At 42.1% G+C, this 27,770-nt stretch overlaps 1 protein-coding gene across 1 annotated transcript in view; it reads left to right on the plus strand.

The window, feature by feature from the left end:
- Positions 1 to 27,770, plus strand: part of Zyg11b (zyg-11 family member B, cell cycle regulator) — a 63,438-nt gene that overhangs the window by 12,578 nt on the left and 23,090 nt on the right. Inside the window, exons 3-8 of the mRNA XM_042676167.1 lie at positions 5,591 to 6,345; positions 11,542 to 11,682; positions 16,544 to 16,720; positions 22,734 to 22,798; positions 24,777 to 24,876; positions 25,433 to 25,483. Of these exons, the coding sequence (XP_042532101.1) occupies positions 5,591 to 6,345; positions 11,542 to 11,682; positions 16,544 to 16,720; positions 22,734 to 22,798; positions 24,777 to 24,876; positions 25,433 to 25,483 (1,289 nt within the window). The remainder of the gene's footprint in view (positions 1 to 5,590; positions 6,346 to 11,541; positions 11,683 to 16,543; positions 16,721 to 22,733; positions 22,799 to 24,776; positions 24,877 to 25,432; positions 25,484 to 27,770) is intronic.

Here is a 27,770-nt window from a genome sequence, read left to right on the forward strand (position 1 = left end):
AGTTCGAAGCCAGCTTGGGCAGAAAAGTCTGTGGGCAGAAAAGTCCGTGATACTCTTTATCTCCAATAAACCACTCAGGAAACCGGAAGTGGCACTGTGGCTCAAGTGGTAGAGGGCTAGCCTTGAGCTGAAGAGCTGAGGGACAGCACCCAGGCCCAGAGTTCAAGCCTCAGACTGACCCCCCCCCCAAAAAAAAAGATTTGTAATTGTTTTTGTCTGTGCTCCCAGTGAATCCAGTCCTTTGAGATGAGGGAGGGTAGATGTGGGGATATGGCTTTACTTTTTTTTTTTTTTTGTATGTCTTAGGGCTTGAACTCTGGGCCTGGGCACTGTCCCTCAGCTCTTAAGCTCAAGGCTAGTGCTCTACCACTTGAGCCACAGGACCACTTCTAGTTTTTGGTGGTTATTTGGATATAAGCGTCTCATGTACTTTCCTGCTGGGGCTGGCTTTGATTATAGGTGTGAGCAACTGGCGCCCAGTTTGGCTTTACATTATTTCTTCACTGAAATTTCTTCACTTTTATTTTTATTTTTTTATTTTTTTGGGTCCAGTCATGGGGCCTGAACTCTGTGGGGCCTGGGCGCTGTCCCTCAGCTTTTCAGCTCAAGGCTAGCACTCTACCACTTGAGCCACAGCGCCACTTCCGGCTTTTTTCTTTTTGCTTATATGGTGCTGAGGAATCGAACCCAGGGCCTCATGCATGCAAGGCAAGCGCTCTACCACTGAGCCACCTTCCCAGCCCTTCTTCAACTTTTAAAATGATGATCTAGATGATTACTTTTTTTTTTTTTTTTTTGATCTGGTCATGGAGCCTGAACTCGGCCTGGGTGCTGTCCCTCAGCTCTTCAGCTCAAGGCTAGCGCTCTACCTCTTGAGCCACAGTGCCACTTCCAGCTTTTTTCTTTTTGCTTATGTGGTGCTGAGGAATCGAACCCAGGGCCTCAGGCATGCAAGGCAAGTGCTCTACCACTGAGCTACCTTCCCAGCCCAGCAAATTTTACCCTTCTTTCATTCCTTCCTTCCTTCCTTCCTTCTTTCCTTCCTTCCTTCCTTCCTTCCTTCCTTCCTTCCTTCCTTCCTTCCTTCCTTCCTTCCTTCCTTCCTTCCTTCCTTCCTTCCTTCCTTCCTTCCTTCCTTCCTTCCTTCCTTCCTTCCTTCCTTCCTTCCTTCCTTCCTTCCTTCCTTCCTTCCTTCCTTTCTTATCCTAGGGTTTGAACTCAGGGTCTGGGCACTGTCCCTGAGCTTTTGCTCAAGGTCAGTACTCTACCACTGGAGCCACAGCGCTACTTCTGGCTTTATATGTTTATGTGGTACTGAGGAATTGAACCCAGAGCTTCATGCATGCTAGGCAAGCACTCTACCACTGACCCACATTCCCAGCCCTAGCTGTAGTTTTTAAGCTGTTGTAGTTTTTAAATTGTTTTCTTGATGCTGGTACTTTGTTAGAGATGTGGTTTGCAAATAGTTTCACTCTAGCTTATCTTTTTATCTTTCCTAAAAGATTTTTTTTTAAGTGAAAGTGAGTTTATTGATTATGCTTTTGGTATCAAATGTAGACCCTTTGTCTAACATTATATTACAACAGACTTAGTTCTATTTTTCTAAAAATTTTGCAGTTTTATGTTTATGTATAAGTTCATGGATCTATATTGTTAGAGTTTTGTTGTTGTTATTGTTTTGTTTTTGGTGCTGTACTGGTCTTGAATTCAGAGGTTGGGTGCTGTCCTGTAGCTTTTTCTTCTCAAGTCTAATGTTCTATCACTTGTTTTTACAGCTTTTTGTTTTTTTTTTCCTTCCTTATGTTTCTTCCCTTAAAGAGAACTAGTGACCTCAGTCATAATTGTATTTTTTCAGTTCCTTATGTTTGAAAAAGCTTTTTTTTCAAGGATGCTTGTAATTGTTCACTTTTGAAAATGTAATTGCATTTTTATGATTCCCTCTTTATAATTGTCAAATAATCTTAATGTTCTGTTACCTCAGTTTTGATATTTATTACCTTGCTTTCAGTTTCTTTGTACCATGATGATTTTTGGCTGAAATGTGGACATCTGGGATATTATGTCTTTTTATTTTTTTAGTTTATGTCTCTGAATATGGAAAGTAGGAGCACTGCCTCATTATTGGCAGCAGACATTTAGCTTCCACTTGACTTTTACTGACAACCTGTGTGGAGCTACTTGTTACTACTGTGTAGGAATTGGAATTCTGGCTCTCCTTTAGAACCCTACCAATACCTCTCTAGCTGAAAGGGATATGAATGTGACACTTCGCTTCCCAGTTGGCCTCCACTGACACCATGTTGGTAGGAGATGGTTTTATTACTCTTGGTCAACTGTGAGAGTGTTCACTTTTCACTGAGCTTCTTCTTACACTGCCCCAGCAGGGAGCAGGGAGGATCTCTTTACCGCTGGGTAGGTTTCAAAGTCTTGGCACCCCAGACGGGTGAAGGTGGTTCTTACTACCTTCTGAGTACTAGGATTATAGGTACCACCTTATATAGAGTTATAAATTGAGTGTAGAGGTGTGTCTTGCCTTTCTTTGTATCTACAGCATTTAATAGTTCTTTTTCTTTTTTTTGGGGTCCGATCATGGGGCCTGAACTCTGGGCCTGGGCGCTGTCCCTCAGCTCTTCAGCTCAAGGTAGCACTCTACCACTTGAGCCACAGCGTAACTTCTGGCTTTTTTTTTCTTTTTGCTTATGTGGTGCTGAGGAATTGAACCCAGGGCCTCAGGCATGCAAGGCAAGCGCTCTACCACTGAGCCACCTTCCCAGCCCCACATTTAATAGTTCTTTACTTATAGTGTTTGCTTAGTGGCTATTCAATTGTCAGAACCATGAAACCCCTTTACCCCAGAAAAGAGCTTAGCCTGGAGCTGAAGAGCTGTGGGACAGCATCCAAAGCCCAGAGTTCAGACCCCATGACTGACCAAAAATTTAAAAAAAGGAATGTCTTTAGAGTATCACTGTCCACTCTGATCATATAAAATAATATTTACTGAAATGAACTCTAGGAAATGGGAAACAAGAAGCGTTTTCTTTTTTTTTTTTTTTGGTCGGTCATGGGGCTTGAACTCTGGGTTTGAGTGCTATCCCTCAGCTCTTCAACTCAAGGCTAGCACTCTACCACTTAAGCTTCAGTGGTAGAGTGCTTGCCTTGCATGCCTGGATTAGATTCCTCAGTACAACATAGGCAGAAAAAGCTGGAAGTGGGGTTGTGGCTCAACTGGTAGAGTGCTGGCCGTGAGCTTAAGAGTTCAGGGACAATGCCCAGGCCCAGAGTTCAGGCCCCAGGACTGACAAAAAAGAAGGAAAAGGAGAAGGAGAAGAAGGAGAAGAAAAAAGAAATAGGGGCTGGGAATGTGGCCTAGTGGTAGAGTGCTTGTCTAGCATGCATGAAGCCCTGGATTCAATTCCTCAGTACCACATAAACAGAAAAAGCTGGAAGTCATGCTCTGGTTCAAGTGGTAGAGTGCTAGCCTTGAGCAAATGAAGCTCAGGGACAGTGCCCAGGCCCTGAGTTTAAGCCCCAGGACTAGCAAAAAAAAAAAGACAAATAGATGAAACTAGTTTCAATTTTTATTTTATTTTATTTTTTGTCAGTTGTGGGCCTTGAACTCTGGGCTTGGGTGCTGTCCCTCAGCTTTTCAGCTCAAGGCTAGCGCTCTATCTCTTGAGCCACAGTGCCACTTCCGGTTTTCTGAATGGTTTATTGGAGATAAGAGTCTCATGGACTTTCTTGCCCAGGCTGGCTTTGAACTATGATCTCAGCCTCCTGAGTAACTTAGATTACAGGTGTGAGCAACCAGCCCCCGGCTTCAAAATTTTTTCTGTTATTATAATTTCAACATGTAGTTACTATAAAATATATTGATATTTTTATGTTTTATAAGTCTATGTCTTCAAAATCAGGTATATATTTTACTTCCTTTTTTCTTTTTTTTGTTGGTCATGCGGCTTGAACTCTGGTCCTGAGTGCTGTCCTGAGCTCTTCAGCTCAAGGCTAGTGCTCTACCACTTGAGCCACAGCACCACTAGCAGTACATTTATTTATTTATTTATTTATTTATTTATTTATTTATTTATTTATTTATTTATTTATTTATTGGGTCCGGTCGTGGGGCCTGAACTCTGGGCCTGAGCACTGTCCCTCATCTCTTCAGCTCAAGGCTAGCGCTCTACCACTTGAGCCACAGTGCCTCTTCCGGCTTTTTTCTTTTTGCTTATGTGGTGCTGAGGAATCGAACCTAGGGCTTCATGCGTGCAAGGCAAGCGCTCTACCACTGAGCCACCTGCCCAGCCCCTAGCTGTATATTTTATATTGAAAGCCTTCCTCAGAAGTTTACTATGTCTACTTTTACTCACGTTCGTCTAACAGAAAAGGTATAACTACTAAATCCTTTAAGTAAGTTTCAAATCAGGCTAGCAGTTTAATAAGTTATAGGCATTATATATTTGCTAGATATATATTTTATACATATTTGTGTATATAAAATACATTGTGAATTTAAATGATAGGCTAGAAGTGCAGTGATAAGAAATCAAGTACTTTCTCACACAGTTTAAACCTCACTGTGGTACATAAACTTGCAAATCCATTAAGGTTCTGATCCATAGCCACCTTAGTATTCAGATTAATAGAAGCTCAACCCTTCCAAACCTCTTTAGAACTTGAAGCTTTTTTCCTTTTTCTTTTTTTTTTGGTCCGGTCGTGGGGCCTGAACTCTGGGCCTGGGCGCTTCCCTCAGCTCTTCAGCTCAAGGCTAGCGCTCTACCACTTGAGCCACAGCGCCACTTCCGGCTTTTTTCTTATGTGGTGCTGAGGAATCGAATCCAGGGCCTCGAGCATGCAAGGCAAGTGCTCTACCACTGAGCCACCTTCCCAGCCCCCTTTTTCTTTTTTTTTTTTAATACATTTTTTTTATTGTGAAAATACCGTACAGAGAAGTGACAATTACATGGGCAAGATACTGAGTACATTTCTTATCAAGCATTGAAGGCTCTTTCTTTGTCATAGCAGGACAACATAGCATGGAAAATTATGCGTTGGCTCTCGGGCACTTCAACTTACAGCCCACTGCCAGAACTATCACATGGCTTCATGTAATACTAAGGAAGGGCTACAAAATATAGTTGCCAATGTCTGGTAAAGTGAGAACCCAGTGTTAGTGGATATCCTGTCTACCACAGTCCTACTTGAGCCACTTGTTAGTTCTATAATCTTGGAAAGCCACCTTTGTGGGGGGACAGTAGGTGGGTGGTGGTGGTGGTGGTGGTGGTGGTGGTGGTGGTGGTGGTGGTGGTGATTGAATCCCAGAGCCCTGAACATGCTAAAGCAAGTGCTATACTAATGAGTCTTATCCAAATCCCTCCAGCATTAGAATTTTTGTTGTTGTTGTTGTTGTTAGTACTGGAGTTCAAACTTGAGGTTTTGTGATTTGAAAAGCCCCTTTCCAAAAATGTTATAATCAGCTCACTGAATTGTGAGCATCAAATGAGTTAGCATTACATGGGAACATTTTGGAAATGAAAAGTAAGATAGAAATGTTATTGAACTTTCTTGAAGTTAAAGTGCTGCTTATTTTCCCCAGGTTTACTGAATGATGGTACTGTAGGTATTTTCAGGGGGAACCAGATGCGGTTAAAGAGAGCTTGCATTCGCAAAGCGAAGATATCTGCTGTTGCTTTCCGGAAAGCCTTCTGCCACCACAAGTTAGTAGAACTTGATGCCACAGGTGTGAATGCTGATATTACTATCACAGATATTATCAGTGGTCTTGGCAGTAATAAGTGGATCCAGCAAAATCTCCAGTGCTTAGTGCTGAACTCACTAACTCTCTCCTTGGAAGATCCTTATGAGCGGTGCTTCAGCCGACTTTCTGGTCTTCGAGCTCTAAGCATCACCAATGTTCTGTTTTACAATGAAGACCTGGCTGAAGTTGCCTCATTGCCAAGATTAGAGAGCCTGGATATTTCTAATACCTCCATCACAGACATCACTGCTCTGCTGGCCTGCAAAGACCGACTCAAGTCTCTAACCATGCATCACTTGAAATGTTTAAAAATGACAACTACCCAAATATTGGATGTTGTTCGAGAACTAAAACATCTGAATCATCTTGATATCTCCGATGATAAACAGTTTACATCTGACATAGCTCTTCGCTTACTAGAACAAAAGGATATCCTACCCAATCTTGTCTCTTTGGATGTTTCTGGGAGAAAGCATGTGACAGATAAAGCTGTTGAAGCCTTTATACAACAACGGCCCAGCATGCAGTTTGTAGGTTTGCTGGCTACTGATGCTGGTTACTCTGAATTCCTGACTGGTGCAGGACATTTGAAGGTCAGACATTTAAAACGTATTTTCTCCAACTGAACAATGTCTTAGTTACATAAGACTCTTATTAATAAAGATGAATGTCTAATATATGTAATATCTTTTTATTTTTATTTTTGTCGGTTGTGGGGCTTGAACTTAGGGCCTGGGAGCTCAGTCCCTCAGCTCTTCAGCTCAAAGTGAGCACTTTACCACTTGAGCTACAGTGCCACTTCTGGTTTTCTGGTGAATTATTGGAGACAAGCATCGCACAGATTTTCCTTCCTGGGCTGGCTTTGACCTACAATCCTTGGATCTCAGCTTGCTGAGTAGCTAAGATTACAGGCCTGAGCCATCTGCACCCAGCTTGTAATATGTTTTTGAAAACAGAGCTTTTTCTAGTGGAAAGGCTTGTATTAGGATCAGAATCCTAATTAAAACCTCAGTTTTGTTTGTGACCCAGAGCAAGATACAAGGTTACTTTTTTGTGTTTTCATATCTATATTTGTAATGTAGATATCATTGCATAATTCTCCTGAAGATTACTAACTGGAAATGTAAAGGGCAAGTCATATAGTTTATCCCAGATAAGCAGTGTGACTTGTTAGGGCAATATTTATATATTTTGAGCAATTTAAACAAAAATTTTCATGTAGAGATATTTCAGTAGGGATATTCATTGTTCAATTGAATACCTAATTTGAGATCAAGTTCTCTGAGTTCTCTCATGGTAAATTTTCTTTTCTTTCTTTCTTTTTTTTTTTTCGGTCATGGGGCTTGAACTCTGGGCTTGGGCGCTGTTCTTGTGCTCTTCAGCTCAAGGTGAGCGCTCTACCGCTTGAACCACAAAACCACTTCCGGTTTTCTAGTGGTTTCTTGAAGATAAGAGTCTCACAGGCTTTCCTGCCCAGGCTGGCTTTGAACGGCGATGCTCAGATCTCAGCCTCCTGAGTAGCTAGGATTACAGGTGTGAGCTACCGGCGCCGGGCTATGGTAAATTTTCTTTTCTTTTTTCTTTTTCTTTTTTTGGCCAGTCCTGGGGCTTGAACTCAGGGCCTGGGCACTGGCCCTGAGCTTCTTTTGCTCAAGGCTAGCGTTCTACTACTTGAACCATAATACCACTTCTAGCTTTTACTGTATATGTGGTTCTGAGGAATTGAATCCAGGGCTTCATGCATGCAAGGCAAGTACTCTACCACTAATCCACATTCCCAGCCCCCTTTTCTTTCTTTTTCCTTTTTTTTTTTTTGCCAGGCCATGGGGTCTGAACTCTTCAGCTCAAGACCAGTGCTCTACCACAGCACCACAGCCCCACTTCCAGCTTTTTCTGTTTATGTGGTGCTGAGGAATTGAGCCCAGGGCCTCATGCATGCAAGGCAAGCACTCTACCACTGAACTACCTTCCCAGCCCCTCTTTCTTTTTTTTTTTATTTTTTAAAAATTTTTATTGTTATTATAAAGGTGGTATACAAGGGTTATAATTATATGTCAGTAAAGAGTACCTTCCTTCCTTCCTTCCTTCCTTTCTTTCTTTCTTCCTTCCTTTCTTTCTTTCTTTCTTTTTTTTGGCACTGGTGCTGGGGTTTGAGTGCTATCCCTGAGCTCCTTTTGCTCCAGGCTAGTGTTCTGCCACTTGAGCTACTGGTGCTTGGCAAGAGTACATTTCTTTTTGGACAATGTCAAAATTTTTCTTAAAGATTAGCCAAGTTGGGTGCCAGTGGCTCATGACTAATCCTAGTTACCTTGGAGGCTGAGATCTGAGGATTGTGGTTCAAAGTCACACAGGAAAGTCTGTGAGAGTCTTATCTCCAATTAACCACCAGAAAATCAGAAGTGACACTGTGGCTGCCTGTAATCCTAGCTACTCAGGAGGCTGAGATCTGCAGATCATGGTTTGCAGCCATGCTCGGCAGAAAAGTACATGAGAGTCCTCTCAGTTAACCAGCAAAAACCCAAAGGTGTAGTTATGGCTTAAGTGGTGCATTGCCAGCCTTGTGCTAGAAATTTGAGAGAAAGCACCCAGACCCTAAGTTTCTATACTGGCACACACAAAAAAAGTATTTTGTAAAGAAATTTCCATTGTGTGCTTTTATGGCACATGATATATATCATTGCATATAATTGAGTTTATTTTAAGCCTTTGTAGCATCAATAACAATGTGAAACACTAACCATGGTACATCTATTCATTTCCTCAAGGCTACGTTTTCCAGTATGATTATTAAAAAATTTACTGAGTTTAAGCATTTGATTATTAAAAAAAATTTAAATTATCGTTAGTTGTATGAAAGGTTGCAATTCAACAAATCAGTTTATAAGTAGAGTGCGTATCAGTGTCACCCTGACCATCATTCTCCCCCATATTTCCCAACCCTACCCTGTTTATTTATTTATTTTTGGTTGGTCATGGGACCTGAACTCTGGGCCTAGGCATTGTCCCTCAGCTTTTCAGCTCAAGCTAGCACTCTACCACTTAAGCCACAGCGCCACTCCTGGCTTTTTCTATTTATGTGGTGCTGAGGAATAGAACCCAGGGTCTCATGCATGCTAGGCAAGCACTCTACCACTGAGCCACCTTCCCTGCCCCCCTGTTTATTTTTATGTTAATGAGGTTGCATCTTTCCTGTAATGAGATTATATCTCTTTGAATGACATTTTTGCATTTATTTTTATCTTTTTTTTTTTTTTTTTTGGTCGGTCGCCGGGCTTGAACTCTGGGCCTGGGTGCTGTCCCTCAGCTTTTCAGCTCAAGGCGAGCGCTCTACCACTTGAGCTACAGCGCCACTTCCAGTTTTCTGGTGGTTTATTGGAGATAGGAGTCTCATGGTCTCTCCTGCCCGGGCTGGCTTTGAACCGCGATCCTCAGATCTCAGCCTCCTGAGTAGCTAGGATTACAGGCGTGAGCCACCAGCGCCCGGCTTATTTTTATTTATCTTATTGCAAATAAACCTAGATTTAAAAGTATAAGTAGCAGTTGCATAGCTTATGAGTGAAAATAAGGTGACTGAGACCATCAGTCAGGGAATTTTGTCAGCTTTCTCAAAGGTCTTCTCTGAGCCCTCCTGTGAACACAACTCCCTTTTCCTTTTTTTTTTTTTTTGGTCAGTCATGGGGCCTGAACTCTGGGCCTGGACGCTGTCCCTCAGCTCTTCAGCTCAAGGCTACCCTACCATTCTACCACTTGAACCATGGTTTTTTTCTGCTTATGTGGTGCTGAGGAATCAAACCCAGGGCCTCATGCATGAAAGGCAAGCACTCTACCACTGAGCCACCTTCCCAGCCTACAACTCCCTTTTTCTTCGTCCTCACTTGGATAGTAACTATGTCCTTACATTTACAGTTTTATGACTCAGCTTTCTCATTTAAACACTTTGGGGTTTTTTTGTTTGTTTGTTTGTTTTGGCCAGGCCTGGGTCTTGAACTTGACCTGAGAGTTGTCCCCTGACCTTTGTTGCTCAAGGCTAGCGCTCTGCCACTTGAGCCACAGCTCCACTTACTGCTTTTTGGGTAGCTAATTGGAGATAAGAGTCTCACAGGCTTTTTTGCCTGGTTGACTTTGAATCTTGATCCTCAGTTCTCAGCCTTGTGAGTAGGTAGGATTGTAGACGTGAGCCACCCACATCTAACTTAATATGTCTTTTGAGTTCATAAGTTTCTCCCCCATCTCTTTCCTTCAAAACATGTCCTGCTTGTGGAGTTTTCCTCAATGTGGATCTTATTGATTATATGTGCTTAATGCTGCATATTTCTGTTGGTATGTTTCGCAAATTAATAGCTAGATTTTGGAGGTTTAATTCACTAATACTTGATATCTTTGGCAGGATACTATGTGTTACACTCTTTCATTATATACTGTCTAGTTGTTTCTAATGATGTGTAATGCCTATACCTATTATTTCATTGGTAACATTATGGTAATATTTTAGTCATTTCTTTTGCACTAGTTAATTTTATTTGTTACATTTATAAATAATCATTTACTTAATAGTGTTTGAATCATGTAATATAAGTGTATTATTAACTGGTGTAAATGAAAAATTCCTAGATTTAAGTTTGAGCAGAACTTCTTACAGAAGTTGATGAATCTGGGGAAATTATTTGGGAGTTTATTTGATGGACAGTTATTGTTCTGAGTAAGCATAATGCTAGCTGTTGAGGTGCAGTGGTGAATGGGTCAGTCTGGTGGGAGTAATATGGTAATAACTATGAAGTCCATGAAAAGTTTTGAAGGACCTGATTTATATTTGTGTGTTAAGGAAGACCTCTCAAAGATGTGTTTAACTTTAGTTAGGACTAGTAGAGGGGCTGGGAAGGTGGCTCAGTGGTAGAGCACTTGTCTTGCATGCATGAGGCCCTGGGTTTGATTCCTCAGCACCACATAAGCAGGAAAAAAAAAGCCGGAAGTGGCACTGTGGCTCAAGTGGTAGAGCACTAGCCTTGAGCTGAAAAGCTGAGGGACAGCGCCCAGGCCCAGAATTCAGGCCCATGACCGACACCCCCCCCCCCCCCCCCGAAAAAAAAGAAAGAAAGAAAGAAAGGACTAGTAGAAGTTAGTTAGGCAAAAAAAGACAGAGGTAGCTGGGTAGCTGGGTGCTGGTGGCTCACACCTGTAATCCTTAGGAGGCTGAGATCTGCAGATCACGGTTCAAAGCTAGCCTGGGCAGGAAAATTCAAGAGACTTTTATCTCCAATTAACCACCAGAAAACTGGAAGTGGTGCTGTGGCTCAAGTGGTAGAGTACTTGCCTTGAGCTGTAAGAGCTCAGGGACAGCGCTGAGGCCTAGAGTTCAAACCCCATGACAGACCAAAAAAAAATAAACTGAGGTTTCACTTAGACAATGTATGTAATGGCCTTTTTCTGAAGAAGAGCTTAGTTTATTGAAAGCTTAGAAGAAGAAAAAGGGCCATTGTAGCTATAATATTGGGAGCTAGGGTAGAGGTTTCTTTTTGTTTATCTCCTTCTTATGAGCCTAGTTATATAATAAGACCATGTAATCAGCGTTAAGTATCTTGAGATTTATTTTAGGTACAGAAAAGGTATTTGTGCTAGGTTCTGAGTCTAGCTAACAGACATCTCTGGATGAGCTGAAAAGTAATTTTTCCCACTTAATTAAAGCCTTACATAGCTATACTGGGTAGCATCTTTACAACTGATGTTTAGGTAAAGAAATTTAGAGAGTTGATAATAATTCTGGGCACTAATCTTTTGATTATTTTCAAAAGGTGTCTGGTGAAGCCAATGAAACTCAGATTGCAGAAGCATTAAAGCGGTACAGTGAACGGGCCTTTTTTGTCCGAGAAGCTCTATTTCATCTTTTTAGCCTGACACATGTCATGGAAAAAACAAAGCCAGAAATTTTGAAGGTAAGAAAAAAAAACTGGTTATGAAAATTTTGAAATGGTGTTCCTGGTCAGATGATGAAGGAAATTTTGTATTTTGTTTGTTTATTTATTTATCCTGCCTGTAGCTTGAACTCAGAGACTACTGTTCTCACTCAGCTTTTTTTTCTTATGGTTGATGCTTTGCCATTTGAGCCATGCCTCCCATCTAGCATTTTGCTGGTTAATTGGAGATGAAGTCTCTCAGACTTTTCTTTTTGGGATGGCTTTAAATAGAAAGCCTCTAGGCCTGCACCTCCTGCATAGCTAAGATTACAGATGTCAGCCGCAGGTACTTGGCTTGATTTTTAATGGGATTGATGGTCTGCTATTTCAATTATTAGCTATACATGGGGAAGATGATAGTTGCATAGTATTACTCAAGTTTTATAGTAGTCACAATAAGCAATATAAATGCTTTCTAGTGCATATATAACTACTAAACCATTAACCACATTTTATTTGTACATGTAGTTGAAAATAGAAATATATGACTGGAATCAGCTTACTGCATTGTATATTAACTTTATATTTCTTCCCACTTAAAGAGTTTTTATAGAGGGGTGGGGAAGGTAGCTCAGTGGTAGAATGCTTGCCTTGCAGGCATGAGACCCTGGGTTCAATTCCTCAGCACTACATAAACAGAAAAAGCAGGAAGTGGCACTGTGGCTCATGCTAGCTTTGAGCTGAAGAGCTGAGGGACAGCATTCAGCCCCAGAGCTCAGACCCCATGACCAAAAAAAAGGTCTTTTTAGAAATGCAATATTAAGAAGCCCAAAGACACTTTTCTACACCATTAATGATCCTCCTATGCCTCAGTATTTGATCCCCGTTATTTTCCAATTAAGATGCTTTAAACTAAAGAGCTTTTAACAAGAATAAAAAAGGAGATTCTTAACTTAGTTGCTTAGGGCAGTATTTGTTCTTTTGGTCACTAGAAATCTGAGATATGGCCTATTTTTCCTTCCTTCCCAGATATGGCCTTCCTTCCTTCCTTCTTTCCTTCTTTCCTTTCTTCCTTCCTCCCTTCCTTCCTTCCTTCCTCCCTCCCTTCCTTCCTTCCTTCCTTCCTTCCCTCCCTCCCTCCCTCCCTCCCTCCATCCTTCCCTTCCCTCCCTCCCTCCCTCCTTCCTTCCTTCCTTCCCTCCCTCCTTCCTTCCTTCCTTCCTTGTCCGGGGGTTGAACTTAGGGCCTGGGCACTTTTTCTGAGCTGCTTTTGTTACAGCCAGCACTCTACCACTTGAGGCACAGTACCACTTCCAGCTTTTTCTGCGTATGTGGTACTGAGGAATCGAACCCAGGGCTTCGTGAATGCTAGGCAAGCACTCTACCACTAGGTCACATTCCCATCCAATATCGCCTATTTTCAAAAGCATATTCAGGTCAAGTGTGGTGGCACATTTCTGTAATTTAACCCTCAGGATGCTAAAACATGAGTATTACCAGTTCCAGGCCAGTTTGCACTACTCAGGAGCCTGAGATCTGAGGATTGCTGTTCAAAGCCAGCCCGGGTAGGAAAGTCCGTGAGACTCTTATCTCCAATAAACCACTAGAAAGCCAGAAGTGGCGCTGTGGCTAGAGAGCTCGCCTTGAGCTGAAAAGCACAGGGATAGCACCCAAGCCCAGAGTTCAAGCCCTATGACCAACCAAAAAAAAAGGTATTTGTTTCTAGCTGAGATCTGAGGATTACAGTTCGAAGCTAGCCTGGGCAGGAAAGTCTGTTAGACTCTTACTCCAGTAAACTACTCAGAAAAAGCCGGAAGTGGCACTGTGGCTCAACTGGTAGAACACTAGTCTTTTTTTTTTTTTTCTCAGGTAAGGGGTAGGTTTATTCATCGTTCCAGCTGGCACCAGGCCATCTTGGTCCTCCACGTGGTGGGGAAAGGCCTGGGAAAGAGAGCTGGGAGAGCTGGGAAAGAGAGAGAGGAGCTAGAAAAGAAAAGAGAGAGAGCAGAGAGAGAGGAGAGAGCAGAGAGCAGAGAGAGCTAGAAAAGAGCAGAGAGAGCAGAGCGAGAGCTAGAAAAGAGGAGGGAGCTGGGAAAGAGAAGAGAAGGAAAGAGCTGAGAAAGAGCTAGAAAAGCAGAGAGAGCTAGAACACTAGTCTTAAGCACACAGGGGCTCAGGGACAGAGCTCAGGCCCAGAGTTCAAGCCCCAGGACTGCCAAAAAAAAAAAAAAAAAAAGGTATTTGAGTGGCTACAGGTACAACTAGCTCAGTGCTTTTCTAACATGTGAAAGGTTTGATCCCTGGCATCAAAATAAATGCCTCAAGAAATTTAAATTTGATATGGCTAGATGAGCCCCTGAGATCAATCTTAAGCATACAACTTTGAAAAACAGAGAGTATATTATATTTGGCATTAATATTTATTATTTATTTATTTCCTTATTTATTTATTTATTGTCAGTCCTGGGGCTTGAACTCTGGGCTTGGGCGCTGTCCCTGCGCTATTCAGCTCAAGGTAAGCACTCTGCAGCTTGAGTCACAGCGCCACTTCCGGTTTTCTAGTGGTTTCTTGGAGATAAGAGTCTCATGGTGGGGCTGGGAGGGTGGCTCAGTGGCAGAGCACTTGCCTTGCATGCATGAGGCCCTGGGTTTGATTCCTCAGCACCACATAAGGGAAAAGCCAGAAGTGGTGCTGTGGCTCAAGCGGTAGAGCGCTAGCCTTGAGCTAAAGAGCTGAGGGACAGCGCCCAGGCCAAGAATTCAGGTCCCATGACCGGACCCAAGAAAAAAAAAAAAAAAGAGTCTCACGGACTTCCCTGCTCGGGCTGGCTTTGAACCGCACTCCTCAGATCTCAGCCTTCTGAGTAGCTAGGATTACAGGCGTGAGCCACTGGCACCCAGCTGTTAATATTTATTGAACACAAGATTTTTTTTTTTTTTTTTTGCCTGACCTGGGGCTTGAACTCAGGGCCTGGTCTCTGTCCCTGAGCCTCTCTGTGCTCAAGGCTAGCACTCTACCCACTTGAGTCACAGCGCCAAACCAGCTTTTTTCTGTTTATGGTGCTAAGGAATTGAAGCCAGGGCTTCATGCAGGCTAGGCAAGCACTCTACTAAACCACATTCCCAGCCCTTTATCATCGGTTTTACAGATTGTGAAACTGAGGGTCTGTGAGAGTGCAAATTCAATAAGTTAGTGGAAAAACAAGAAATCACCCTTTAAGTACCTTAAATTTTGAGAATGGGCTGCTTGGATACGAACTACATTGCTTAGTATATCATCATCTACACCTGTCACTCTCTCCATGGGTACCAGAGGACATTGAAATTTACTATGTACTTGTCTTTTTTTTTTTTTTGCTTTTTGAACAAGAAATCTTGTTTCAAAGGTAAACAACAACCAAAAAGGTGGTAAATGAATAAAGAAGTAGTTTTTTTTCTTTTTTTCTTTCTTTTTTTTTTTTTGTGTTGTTTGGTAGCCCTGAAATACTACCTTGAGTTTGCTAGATAAATGCTCTCTACCAAGCCCTGCCTCTCTAGCTTTTTTTTAAATTTATTTTTCACATAGAGTCTCATGTTTCTTGTCTGATCTGGCTTCAGACTATGATATTCCTACCTCTACCAACCACATAACTGAGATTACAGACTTGAACTACCATGACTGGACATTTCACTACATTTTTTTCTTAGCCTGGCCTTGAACTGTATTCATGATCTCCACCTTTCAGTGCTTTGTTTTTTACAGATGGAGGAAATAAACCAGGTACAGCAATTCACACCTGTATTCCTAGCTACTAAGAAGGCTGAGAACTGAGGATCATAGTTCAAAGGCAGCTTGGGTACACACATCCAAGAAACTCTTAACTTTGTTTAATCAACAAAAAAACTGGAAGTTGGAGGGGTGGCTCAAATAGTAGAGTACCAGCCTTGGGTGAAAAAAACCTAAGAAAGAGTGCAAGTACAAGTCCCAATAACCCCGTCATAAAAAGATGGGGAAATAATAGTTTTTGTATGCTAATGATCCAGTGTCGAATAAAAAAAAAAATGATGTGGAGCCAGGCACCCTTGGCTCATGCCTATAATCCTAGCTACTCAAGAGGCTGAGATCTGAAGATTGTGGTTTGAAGCCAGTCTGGGCAGAAAAGTCTGACCACATATCCCCTTACCAACATACAGATTTTCATGTTATCACAATCATCTTACTGGATTTTTGTTGTTGATTGGTTGTGGGGCCTGGACACTGTCCCCTGTCCCTTAGCTCTTCAGCTCAAGGCTAGCACTCTACCACTGGAGCCACAGCACTACTTTCAGTTTTCTGAGTGGTTTATTGGAGATAAAAGTTTCACACAGCCTCTCCTGCCTGGTCTGGCTTTAAACTGTGATCCTCAGATCTCAGCTTCCTGAATAGCTAGGATTACAGATGTGAGCCACCCGTGCCCAGCTTTTAATTTGATTTTATTGTCAAGGTGATATATAAAAGGGTTACAGTTACATATGTAAGGTAATGAGTACATTTCTTTTCAACTTGTTACCCCCTCCCTCATTTTTCTCCAGCTTTGCCTTCCCCCAACCCCCCCCCCCAACTTGAACCTGTTATACTAAAATAAATCCTTGTTAAAACTTAAAAAAAAATAGAAGGTTTGTATATATAAAGTAAACTAAAAAGGCTGAGGTGGCTCAGTGGTAGAGTACTTGCCTTGCATGCATGAGGCCCTGGGTTCAATTCCTCAGCACCATATAAGCAGAAAAAGCTGGAAGTGACACTGTGGCTCAAGTGGTAGAGCGCTAGCCTTTTGCTGAAGAGCTGAGTGACAGCGCCCAGGTCCAGAGTTCAGGCCCTATGACTGACAAAAAGTTTTTTTTTTAAAAAAAAGTAAATTAAGACTGCTTTTTTTCTTCCTAGCTTGTGGTAACTGGCATGAGAAACCACCCCATGAATTTGCCAGTGCAACTGGCTGCAAGTGCCTGTGTCTTTAACTTAACCAAGCAGGATCTTGCTGCAGGAATGCCTGTCCGGCTCCTGGCTGATGTAACCCATTTGCTGCTTAAAGCCATGGAACATTTTCCCAATCACCAGCAGGTAAGTACATATGAATTCCTATTCAAATAGTCCTTCTATGTTTTTCTTTTACCTCCTATCTTCATAAAATTCAGTTTAATTGACCAAGCCTGGGAGTTTAAAGTGCTTTGGGAAGCTAGATAGTTACGAATTTGTGGTTTGTGTAGAATAAGACAACAGAGAAGTAGACAACAAAGAATACTTTCCTGGGGATGCAGCTAGGTGGTAGACCATTTTTCTAGCATGCACGGAGGTAGTGGGTTCTATCCCTAGCACAGGACAAAAAAAAGTAAATGCCTCACTTAAAGGCATTTAAATATATTATTGTATAGTACAAGCCATACAAAATTCGACTTCCCCATCAAAGTAGAGTTTGTGATACTTTAAACAAGTAAGCAAATAAATATGTTCTGGACTAGGCACAACCAAATGTTGGTATCAGAAGTCAGCAAAGACAATATGTTTCTATTTCCTTCTTTACTGTGTTTGAACTTAGGGCCTGTGTTGAACCTAGGGCTCTGCAGGTGCTCTACTCCCTAGCCCTATGTTTTAAAGATTAGGAAGGCTTCCTCATAAATGTATTATTGTCCCTGTGCTAGGTTGCAAAGAAAATTTAGGAGTTTTCAAGATAAAGTAGGAGGAAGAATGGACTTGTCACACAAAGTAATTGGAATAGCATTATTGCCCTTCTTATTTCCATAGATCCTGTACAAATTCTTGCTTATTTGCTGAGAAAAATAAAAAAGAGGAAAAAGGTAACATGGGAGCCAGATCCCTCTTAATCATTTTTCTGTCAGAAACTATTCAGAATTCAGGGGAGGGAAATGCAGAGTCTATTCTATCACCTCACCGCCAATGATTCATATAAAACTTCCTGACTTGCTCAATGTCATATACTATTTTGTCTTTCTGTACCATTTCTTCTTTATATAATCTCCATATATCTTTCTTGCAAGGATATTGATTTTATATCAGTTTTTCTATTTCTTGACTAGCTGTTTGTGTATATGTGTGCGTGTGCATGTGCATGTGGAGCTTTAACTCAAGTCTCTAGTTCTTGCTTAGCTGTTTTCCTCACAGCTGGTACTTTACCACTTGAGCTATGCCTCCACTTCTGACTTTTTGCTAGTTAATTGAAAATAAGGGTCTCATGGATTTGTCTGCCTGGGCTGACTTTGAACCTGGACCTTTAGATTTTAGCTTCCTGAGTTCCTAATATTAAAGGCCTAAGCTATCTGTGCCCAGCTTTACTAGCTTTATATATTCCATTAATATGAATTTTGTTTTCTATAGTTGGACTCTTTTATATTAAATCTCCTTTAATTAACTAATTGTTTTTTGGTGCCAGGGCTTCAACTCAGGACCTTGAGCTCTCACTTGGATTGCTCATTCACAGCCACTACTCTACCACCTGAGTCATGCCTCAGTCTGGCATTTTTCTGGTTGACTGGAGATGGAGTCTTGCAGACTTTTCTGCCCAGGCTAGCTTCAAACTGAGATCTTCCAAGTCTCAACCTCCTTAGTAGTTAGGATTACAGGTATGAATCACTGCTGCCTGGCTATCTTAAGTCTTTTTTAGATGAAAGATTTTCCAACTGCACCACATATGAACGGCTTTTAAAAATGTTAAAAAAGCAACTTCCCAAATTAAAAAAAAAGTAATATACAATATGAATTTTTTTGGTGGTGGTATTTGAACATAGGCCTTTGTGCTTACTTGCTAGGCAAGTGCTTTCTTTACCTTGCTTGGTCTATGTCCCCTTTACTTTTTGCTTTAGTTTGGTTTTAGATAAGGTCTTGTGCTTTTGCTTGGACTAGCCTTCGCCTTTTATCTTCCTATTTGCCTCCTGTGTATTAGGGATTATAGCATGTTCCCCTATAACTCGTACAATATTTTATAAGCCATTAAAAGCTATTATTGACAGGAATAACCTGTGTGTTATAATGGTGTACTTTCCTTTTTCTTTTTTTGACCAGTCCTGAGGCTTGAACTCTGACCTGGGATCTGTCCCTAAGCTTTTGTGCTATAGCACTCTAACACCTGAGCTACAGCTCTTCTTCAGTTTTTTGTAATTAGTTGGAGATGAATCTCAGAGACTTTCCTGCCCTGGCTGGCTTTAAACCACTATTTTCAGATCTCAACCTCCTAATCAGCTATGATTACAGGTGTGAGCCACTGGCACCGAGTATAGTGGTATACTTTCATTGGTTGTTGAATGATTCATGTGTTTGTTCCCTTCGCGCGCCCCCCCCCCCTTTTTTTTTTTGTCAGTTGTGGGGCTTTGAACTCTGGGCTTGGGCGCTGTCTCTCAGCTATTCAGCTGAAGGTGAGCACTCTACCACTTGAGCTATAGCTCCACTTCCCATTTTTTGGTAGTTAATTGGAGATAAGAGTCTTACCGATTTTCCTGCTCAGGCTGGCTTTGAACAGTGATCCTCAGATCTCACCCTTCTGAGTAGCTAGGATTACAGGTGTGAAGCACTGGCGCCTGGCTTTCCCCTTTTTTTTTTGGTGCTAGTCCTAGGGGTTGAACTGAGGGACTGGGCACTGACCTTGAGCTCTTTTGCTCACTTGAGCTACAGTGCCACTTCGGACTTTTTTTGGTAACAAATTGGATAAAAGTCTCATGGATTTTCCTGCCTGGCCTGTCTTGGGGCCGGGAAGGTGGCTCAGTGGTAGACTGACTCACATGTATGAAGCCCTGAGTTCGATTTCTCAGTACCACATATACAGAAAAGTCCAGAAGTGGTGCTGTGGCTCAAGTGGTAGAGTGCTAGCCTTGAGCACAGAGAAGCTCAGGAACAGCGCCTAGACCCTGAGTTCAAGCCCCAGGACTGGACAAAAAAAAAAAAAAAAGAGAGACTTGGTCTCAAAAAATGAAAACAAGGGGCTGGGAAGGTGGCTCAGTAGTAGAGTGCTTGCTTTGCATGCGTGAGGCCTGGGTTCGATTCGTCAGCACCACATAAGCAAAAAGAAAAAAGCCAGAAGTGGCACTGTGGCTCAAGTGGTAGAGCGCTAGCCTTGAGCTGAAGAGCTGAGGGACAGTGCCCAGGCCCAGAGTTCAGGCCCCACGACCGAACACCCCCCCCCCCAAAAAAAAAAGAAAAAAAGAAAAAGAAAAAGCTGGGAGTGGTACTGTGTGGTTCAAGTGTAGCTCATGCTAGCCTTGAGCTGAAGAGCTCAGGGATAGTGCCCAAGCTCAGAATTCAGGGCCCAGGACCGACACAAACAAACAAACAAAATGTGTTTGAAATAATTCTGGGGCTAGGAAAATGGCTCAGTGATAGAGTACTTACCTTGCATACATGAAGCCCTGGGTTTGATTCCTCAGCACCACATAAGCAGAAAAAGCTGGAAGTGGTGCTGTGGCTCAAGTGGTAGAGTGCTAGCCTTGAGCTGAAGAGCTGAGGGACAGTGCCCAGGCCCAGAGTTCAGGCCTCAGGACTGACAAAAAAAAAAAAAAGGAAAACAAGTTAGAGTGAATATTAGTCTTTATTGAAGTGGCCAAGTATAGACTACTTCCAACATATGCTATAAATGCTATGATAGAATCAGACTTTTTTTTTTCCCCTCCAGTTTGAACTCAGGGCCTAGGTGTTGTCTTATAGCTTTTTCACTTAAAACTGATGCTTGAGTCACACACTTGAGTCACACTTCCACTTCCAGGCTTTGGTGGTTAACTGAAGAATCTCATGACTTTCTTACCCAGGCTGGCCTTGAATTGCAGTCCTCAGATTTCAGCCTCCTGAGTAGCAAAAATTACAGGCATGAGCTACTGGTTGACTTGAGTCAGACTATCTTTTTTTTTTGTCATGAGGCTTGATCTCTAGGCTTGGGCCTTGTCCCTGTGCTCTTGAGCTGAAGAGGAGCATCCCACCACTTGAACCACAGTGCCACTTCTGGTTTTCTAGTGGTTTATTGGAGATAACGGTCTCACGGACTTTCCTGCCTGGGCTGGCTTTGAACCGTGATCCTCAGATCTCAGCCTCCTGAGTAGCTAGGATTACAGGCGTGAGCAACTGACACCCTGCAGATCAGTCTATCTTAAAAGCAATTGGCTTTAATTTCTTGCTGGTGTGTCACCAGGAAAAACCTTCAACCATTGTTATTTGTATGACTATGTATATATGTGTATTAATATGTTATATCTATATACGTGCTTATGTTCATACATTGTTTTCATGGTACTAAATTGGCTTATAGATGAGTGTCCATAAATTAAAAGTGTTAAATTAGCCCAATTGCTTTCAAGTTCATATGAGTCAGGTTAATTTAAATTTGTTGCTAAAATGGAACAGTTTTTGTTTGTTTAGTTTTTTACCAGTCCTGGGGCTTGACCTCAGGGCCTGGGCACTGTCCCTGAGTTCTTCAGCTCAAGGCTAGTGCTCTACCACTAGAGCCATAGCGCCATTTCCGGATTTTTCTGTTTATGTGGTGCTGAGGAATCGAACCCATGGCGTCATGCATGCAAAGCAAGCACTCTACTGCTGAACTACCTTCCCAGCCCATCCCTCAGCTTCTTTTGCTCAAGGCTAGTTAGCATTCTACCAGTTGAGCCACAGTGCCACTTCTGGCCTTTTCTGTTTATGAGGTGCTGAGGAATTGAACCTAGGCTTCATGAATGCTAGGTAAGCTCTCTAAGCCATATTCCCAGCCCTGGGTTTTTGTTGTTGTTGTTGTTTGTTTGTTTTTTGTTTGTTTTTTTTTTGTCGGTCGTGGGGCTTGAACTCTGGGCCTGGGCGCTGTCCCTCAGCTTTTCAGCTCAAGGCTAGCGCTCTACCACTTGAGCTACAGCGCCACTTCCGGTTTTCTGGTGGTTTATTGGAGATAGGAGTCTCACAGTCTCTCCTGCCCGGGCTGGCTTTGAACCGAGATCCTCAGATCTCAGCCTCCTGAGTAGCTAGGATTACAGGCGTGAGCCACCAGCGCCTGGCTGTTGTTTGTTTTTGGTGCTAGTCCTGGGGCTTGAATTCAGGACCTAGATGAGCTGTTCCTGAGCTTGCTTTCTTTTCTTTTTTTTCCTTAAGGCTAGCACTCTGCACTTGAACCACAACTCCACTCTGGCTTTTTTGGTGACTTATTGAAGATAAGAGTCTCACAGACTTTGCCACTCAGGCTGGCTTAAAACTGTAGTCCTCATTCAGATCTCAGCCTGGTAAGAAGCTAGGATTACAGGTGTGAACCACCAGGCACCAAAATTTTTAAAGTTTTTAATTTGTGATTTTAGCTTAGGTTAGCCAATCAGAATTTTTTTTTCTTCGCTATTTAAAATTTTAAGATACAATGTTCAGTGATACCTGCATTTTAAGTACAGCAACTTTTTAATTTTTTCTTTCTAAGTAAATAATTTAAAGTACTGACTGTGCTTTTCTAACATCTTGGTTCTATTGAGAAATTAAATAGAACTTAAAAATAAATTAGGTAAATACAAAGGGATAGGTGCTTACAATATGCAGAGATAAAACATCTGAGTTATATTTAAGTCAAAGTACTGAAACACTGGTAAGTTTATTTAATGTATAGGTATTATGCCAAAATCTAAATATATAAGTTCAAACAAAGAATGTTTTCTTAGAATATCAATATCCTCTTAGGAACATTTGCAGAGAAATTGGAATAAAATTCACAGTGATTTTCTGTGTTATCAAGGTAAAAAACAGAAGTATTATTTCATTAGTCTGCTTCCTTTTTTAATGGAGACAGCCTTTAACTAAAAGATTAGGATGAAATTGGGTGGTAGTGGCTCAAACCTGTAATCCTTACCCACTCAGGAGACTGAGATTTGAGGATATTATTGGGTCAAAGTCAGCCCAGGCAGAATAGTCCAAGAGATTCTTAGCTCTAGTTAATCACCAAAATGCTGCAAGTAGAGCTGTGGTTCAGGTGGTAAGGTGCTGGCCTTAAGTGGAAAGAGCTAAGGGACAGTACCTAGGCTCTGAGTTCAGGCCCCATTGCCATAATTCAGAAAACAAAGATTAGATTGGTATTTTACTTATATATATTTTTTGTCCCTTTGATTTTTTTTTTTTTTAGTTACAGAAGAATTGCCTCCTTTCCCTTTGCAGTGACCGGATCCTTCAAGATGTTCCATTTAACAGGTAAGTGATTGACTTAAAATTCAAAATCTTACAAATCTTTTTTTTTTTTTTTCCCTCTAGTCAGTCATGGGGCTTGAACTCTGGGCCTGGGCGCTGTCCCTCAGCTCTTCAGCTCAAGGCCAGTGTTCTACCACTTGAGCTACAGCACCACTTCCTACTTCTGGTTTTTTTGAGTGGTTAATTGGAGATAAGAGTCTCCCTGGGCTTCAAACCTCAATCCTGAGATCTCAGCCTTTTGAGTGCTAGGATTACAGGCATGAGCCACCAGTACCCAGCAAAAAGTAATTCTTTACTAAGACTATGTGACCTGTTACACACCTCTGACTTCACCTCTTAGAATCTTTCCATTCTCTCAGGTCTGCCTGTCTTCCATGCTCTATCTCAAAACTCCCAGACAGCTGGGTGCTGGTGACTCATGCCTATAATCCTAGTTACTCAGAATTCTGATAACTGAGGATCGTGGTTCAAAGCTAGCCTGGGCAGGAACATCCCTGAAACTCTTTTTTTTTTCTTTTTGTCGGTCGTGGGGCTTGAACTCTGGGCCTGGGCGCTGTCCCTCAGCTCTTCAGCTCAAGGCTAGCGCTCTACCACTTGAGCTACAGCGCCACTTCCGGTTTTCTGGTGGTTTATTGGAGATAGGAGTCTCACGGTCTTTCCTGCCCGGGCTGGCTTTGAACCGCGATCCTCAGATCTCAGCCTCCTGAGTAGCTAGGATTACAGGCGTGAGCCACCAGCGCCCGGCATCCCTGAAACTCTTATCTCCAGTAAACCACCAGAAGATCGGAAGTGGCGCTGTGGCTGTAGTGGTAGAGCACTCTCCTTGTGCTCAAGAGCTGAGGGACAACACCCGGGCCCAGGGTTTAAGCCCCATGACTGACAAAACAAAAAACCCTCTCAGACACACTCCCACTTCAGTACTACTGTATTTCGAATTCCCTTTGTCTAGAATGCTTTCTCTTGGAGGTCCATGTAGCTGTCTTATTGCCTACAAAAGATTCAATGTCATCTGCCCTTGAGACGTTTTTTTCTTTTTTTGGTCATGCCCTTGAGTTTGGGCTTGGGCCCTGTCTTTGCCTCTTCAGCGCAAGGCCAGCACTCTACCACTTGAGCCACAGCACCACTTCCAGTTTTCTAGTGGTTTATTGGAGATATGAGTCTCATGGCCTTTCCTGCCTGGGCTGGCTTTGAACCATGATCCTCAGATCTCAGCCTCCTGAGTAGCTAGGATTACAGGTGTGAGCCACTGGCACCTGGCTTCCTTGCAACATTTTATATCTATTCTTCCCAGTTTTTCTCATAGCATATGTCAAAGATACTTACTTATATGATTTATTATTTTTTCTTCTTTCCTACAGTGTAAACTTTATGTGAGTAATGAGAGTAGAGATATGTTACTTGGTTTGCTGTTCTATCACTAGGAACAGTATCTGGCTCAAAGCAGGAGTTCACTAAATGAATGTCTCCATTGTGCTGGAGACACTTAATTTAAGCAGCAGTATAGAAATACTGAAATATGTCAGGCACCAGTGGCCTGCATATAATCCTAGCTATTCAGAAAGCTAAGATCTGAGGATCATGGTTTGAAGCCAGTCCAGGCAGGGAAGTACATGAGACTCTTACCTCCAATTAATCACAAAAAAGCCAGAAGTGGAGTTGTGGTTCAAGTGGTAGAGTGCTAGCCTTGAGCCTGAAAGCATAAGGACAGCGTCCAGGTCCTAAGTTCAAGTCACAGGACTATCACCAAAGGGGAAAATAATTATCACTATAGAAAAGGAAATGCTACTTTTTACTATTTTTTCCATAAGCTCTTGTTGCTTCACTAAATCTCTAAAGCACGAGGTGTCAATTATTCTCTATAAAGTTAGAGAAATTTTCCTTTTTCTTATTAACTTAAATTATAGTATCAGCTTCCATCTAGAATTCAGAAACTGTGTCTAGATCACCAGGATTAACCTAGGAAACCTTCCATGTGTTTCAGGTTTGAAGCTGCCAAACTTGTAATGCAGTGGCTTTGCAACCATGAGGATCAAAATATGCAAAGGATGGCTGTCGCTATCATTTCCATTCTGGCTGCCAAGGTAATTGATCTCTTGCTGAATGATTTTCTTTTTCTTTATTTTGCCAGTCCTGGGGTTTGAACTTGGCCTGGGCGCTGTCCCTGAGTTTTTTTTTTTTTCTTTTCCACTTGCCAATTTTTAATGTTGGCTCTTTATCAATCTTGGTACCCCTTCCCTCAATTTTCTCCTACTCCCCCCAACTGCCTCCCGAGCCTCCTCCTCCCCGCCCCCCCGCAAGTTATACAGATCATTTTGAGTTTTTTTGCTCAAGGCTAGCACTCTACCACTTGAGCCACAGCACCACTACTGGCCTTTTCTGTTTATGTGGTACTGAGGAATCAAACCCAGGGCTTCGTGCATACTAGACAAGGAAAGCACACTACCACTAAGCCACATTCCCAGCCCCTGCTGAATGATTTTGTACAGGCAGTTGTTTCCCATTTTAACTACTTTTTCCTCCCAATCTTTGTGCCAGAATCCCTCTGCTGGTCTACTTATTCAAGCTGTCTACAGTATTCAGAAGTCCAGTCACTGTCTAGTTCTTAGACATTTACTTTATTGTATGTTTTTTTTCCAGCTTTCTACAGAACAAACTGCACAACTTGGTGCTGAGCTTTTTATTGTCAGGGTAAGTTCATTACCTTCTCTATTCAGGCATAAAATAGTATTCATTTTTATTGCTGTCGGCAATGTTGTGTCAGTATTCTGTACCTTTTGACTTTGTGTGTGTGTGTGTGAGATACTTGGGATTGAACCTATGGCCCCATCCTAGGTAAGTATTCTACCACTGAGCAGTATTTTTCATAAATAGTCCCTATATTTAAAATAATTTGAAATATTTTAAAAATTATTTTAAAATAATTTAAAATATTTAAAAGGAATTTGTGGCTTACTGTATAATCCAGGGAATAATTACAAGTAAAAATCTGACATGTTCAGTAAAAAGAATAAATAAATAAAATAAATTTTTTCCTTTTTTTTTTTTTTTTTTGTTGTTGTTGTTGGTTGTGGGACTTGAACTCTGGGGCTGGGCGCTGTCCCTGAGCTCTTCAGCTCAAGGCAAGTGCTCTACTATCTGAGCCACAGTACTACTTGCTGTTTTCTAGTGGCTTATTGGAGGTAAAGAGTTTCATAGACTTTCTTGCCTGGGCTGGCTTTGAACTTCAGTCCTCACATCTCAACCTCCAAGAGTAGCTAGGATTACAGGCGTGAGCTACCAGCGCCCGCCCAGCTAATTTTTGTTTATTCTAAATGGACATGTTTGTTTGTTTTTTCATAGAGGCAGCTTTACTCCCTGATAGATGATCTAAGTTCTAACTTGTAAAGTCACTTTAAATTTAGCAAATTACTTGAACAGTTAGGACCTACTTGAACATTAAAATTTTATCTAGAGGTTTAAGGTGTAGCTCAGTGGTAAAGAACTTGCTTAGCATGCACAAGGCCCTGATTCAATTCCTAACACTAGAAAAAAAATTGTCTAAAATTCTGTGATTGTTCTTATTTTATGAAGAAAATGTAAAGCCTATTAGACACATTGTGCTAGATAATTTGAGGAAATAAATAATTTAAATACCTGATACATGATTTTACTTATAATCATTTGAGGAGTACAGTTCTAGGCCAGCCCAGACAAAAAAGTTAGAAAGATCTTGCCTTAAAAAACATGCCAGCATGGGGCTGGGAAGTTGGCTCAGTGGTAGAGCGCTTGCCTTGCATGCCTGAGGCCTTGGGTTCCATTCCTCAGCACCACATAAGCAAAAAGAAAAAAACCGGAAGTGGCACTGTGGCTCAAGTGGTAGTGTGCTAGCCTTAAGCTGAAGAGCTGAGGGACAGCGCCCAGGCAGAGTTCAGGCCCCATGACTGGACCTAAAAACAACAACAACGACAACAAAAAATGCCAGCTGCCAGGCGCCAGTGGCTCACGCCTGTAATCCTAGCTACTCTGGAGGCTGAGATCTGAGGATCTCTGTTCAAAGCCTGCTGAAAACCAGGAGTGGCGCTGTGGCTCAAGCGGTAGAGCATTTGCCTTGAGCTGAAGAGCGCAGGAACAGCGCCAAAGCTTAGAGATCAAGCCCCACGGCCAACCAAAAAAAAAAAAAATGCCAGGGGCTGGGAATGTAGCTTAGTGGTAGAGTGCTTACCTAATATGCATGAAGCTCCCAGTCCAATTCCATAGTACCACATACACAAAAGCCGGAAGTGGCACTGTGGTGGAAGTGGTAGAGTGGTAGTCTTGAGCAAAAGCAGCTCAGGAACAGTGCCCAAGCCTGGAGTTCAAGCCCCAGGATTGGCAAACAACAACAACAACAAAAAAAAATACCAAAACCTAACACCTGTGGCTTAAACCTGTAATCCACTCCTTAGGAGGCTGAGATATAAAGATGTGATTCAAAACCGGTCACAGGAGAAAAGCCTGAATGATTCTTATCTCCAGTTAAGTAACAGAAAGCCAGAAATTAAGTTGTGGCTCAAGTGGTAGAGTACTAACTTTGAGCAAACAAAGCTTAGGGACAGGATCTGAGGACCAGCACCAAAAAAAAAAAAAAAAACAACAAAAAACAGTCAGCCAGGTACTTGTGGCACATGCCTATAATCCTAGCTACTCAGGAGGCTCAGATCTGAGGTTTGTGTTCAAAGCCAGCTCATGCAGAAAAGTCTGGGAGACTATTACCTCTAATTATCAAGAGCTGGAAGTGGAGGTTTAGGTCAAGTGGTAGAGTGTTGGCCTTGAACAGAACAATAAACAAAAGCTCAAGTCCTGAGATCAAACCCTAGCCCCAGCATGTGAGCACACTTGTGCACGCATTTGCCACATGTGTGTGCATGCGTGGGCACACACACATACGATGGATATAGTAAAGGCTTATAACCTCAGTTACTTGGGAGGTATAGGTAGGAGGATTGGAGTCTGAAAC

The sequence above is a fragment of the Dipodomys spectabilis genome, unplaced genomic scaffold (genome assembly GCF_019054845.1).
Source record: "Dipodomys spectabilis isolate Male_0828 unplaced genomic scaffold, ASM1905484v1 ptg000002l, whole genome shotgun sequence".
NCBI classification, from domain to species: domain Eukaryota; kingdom Metazoa; phylum Chordata; class Mammalia; order Rodentia; family Heteromyidae; genus Dipodomys; species Dipodomys spectabilis.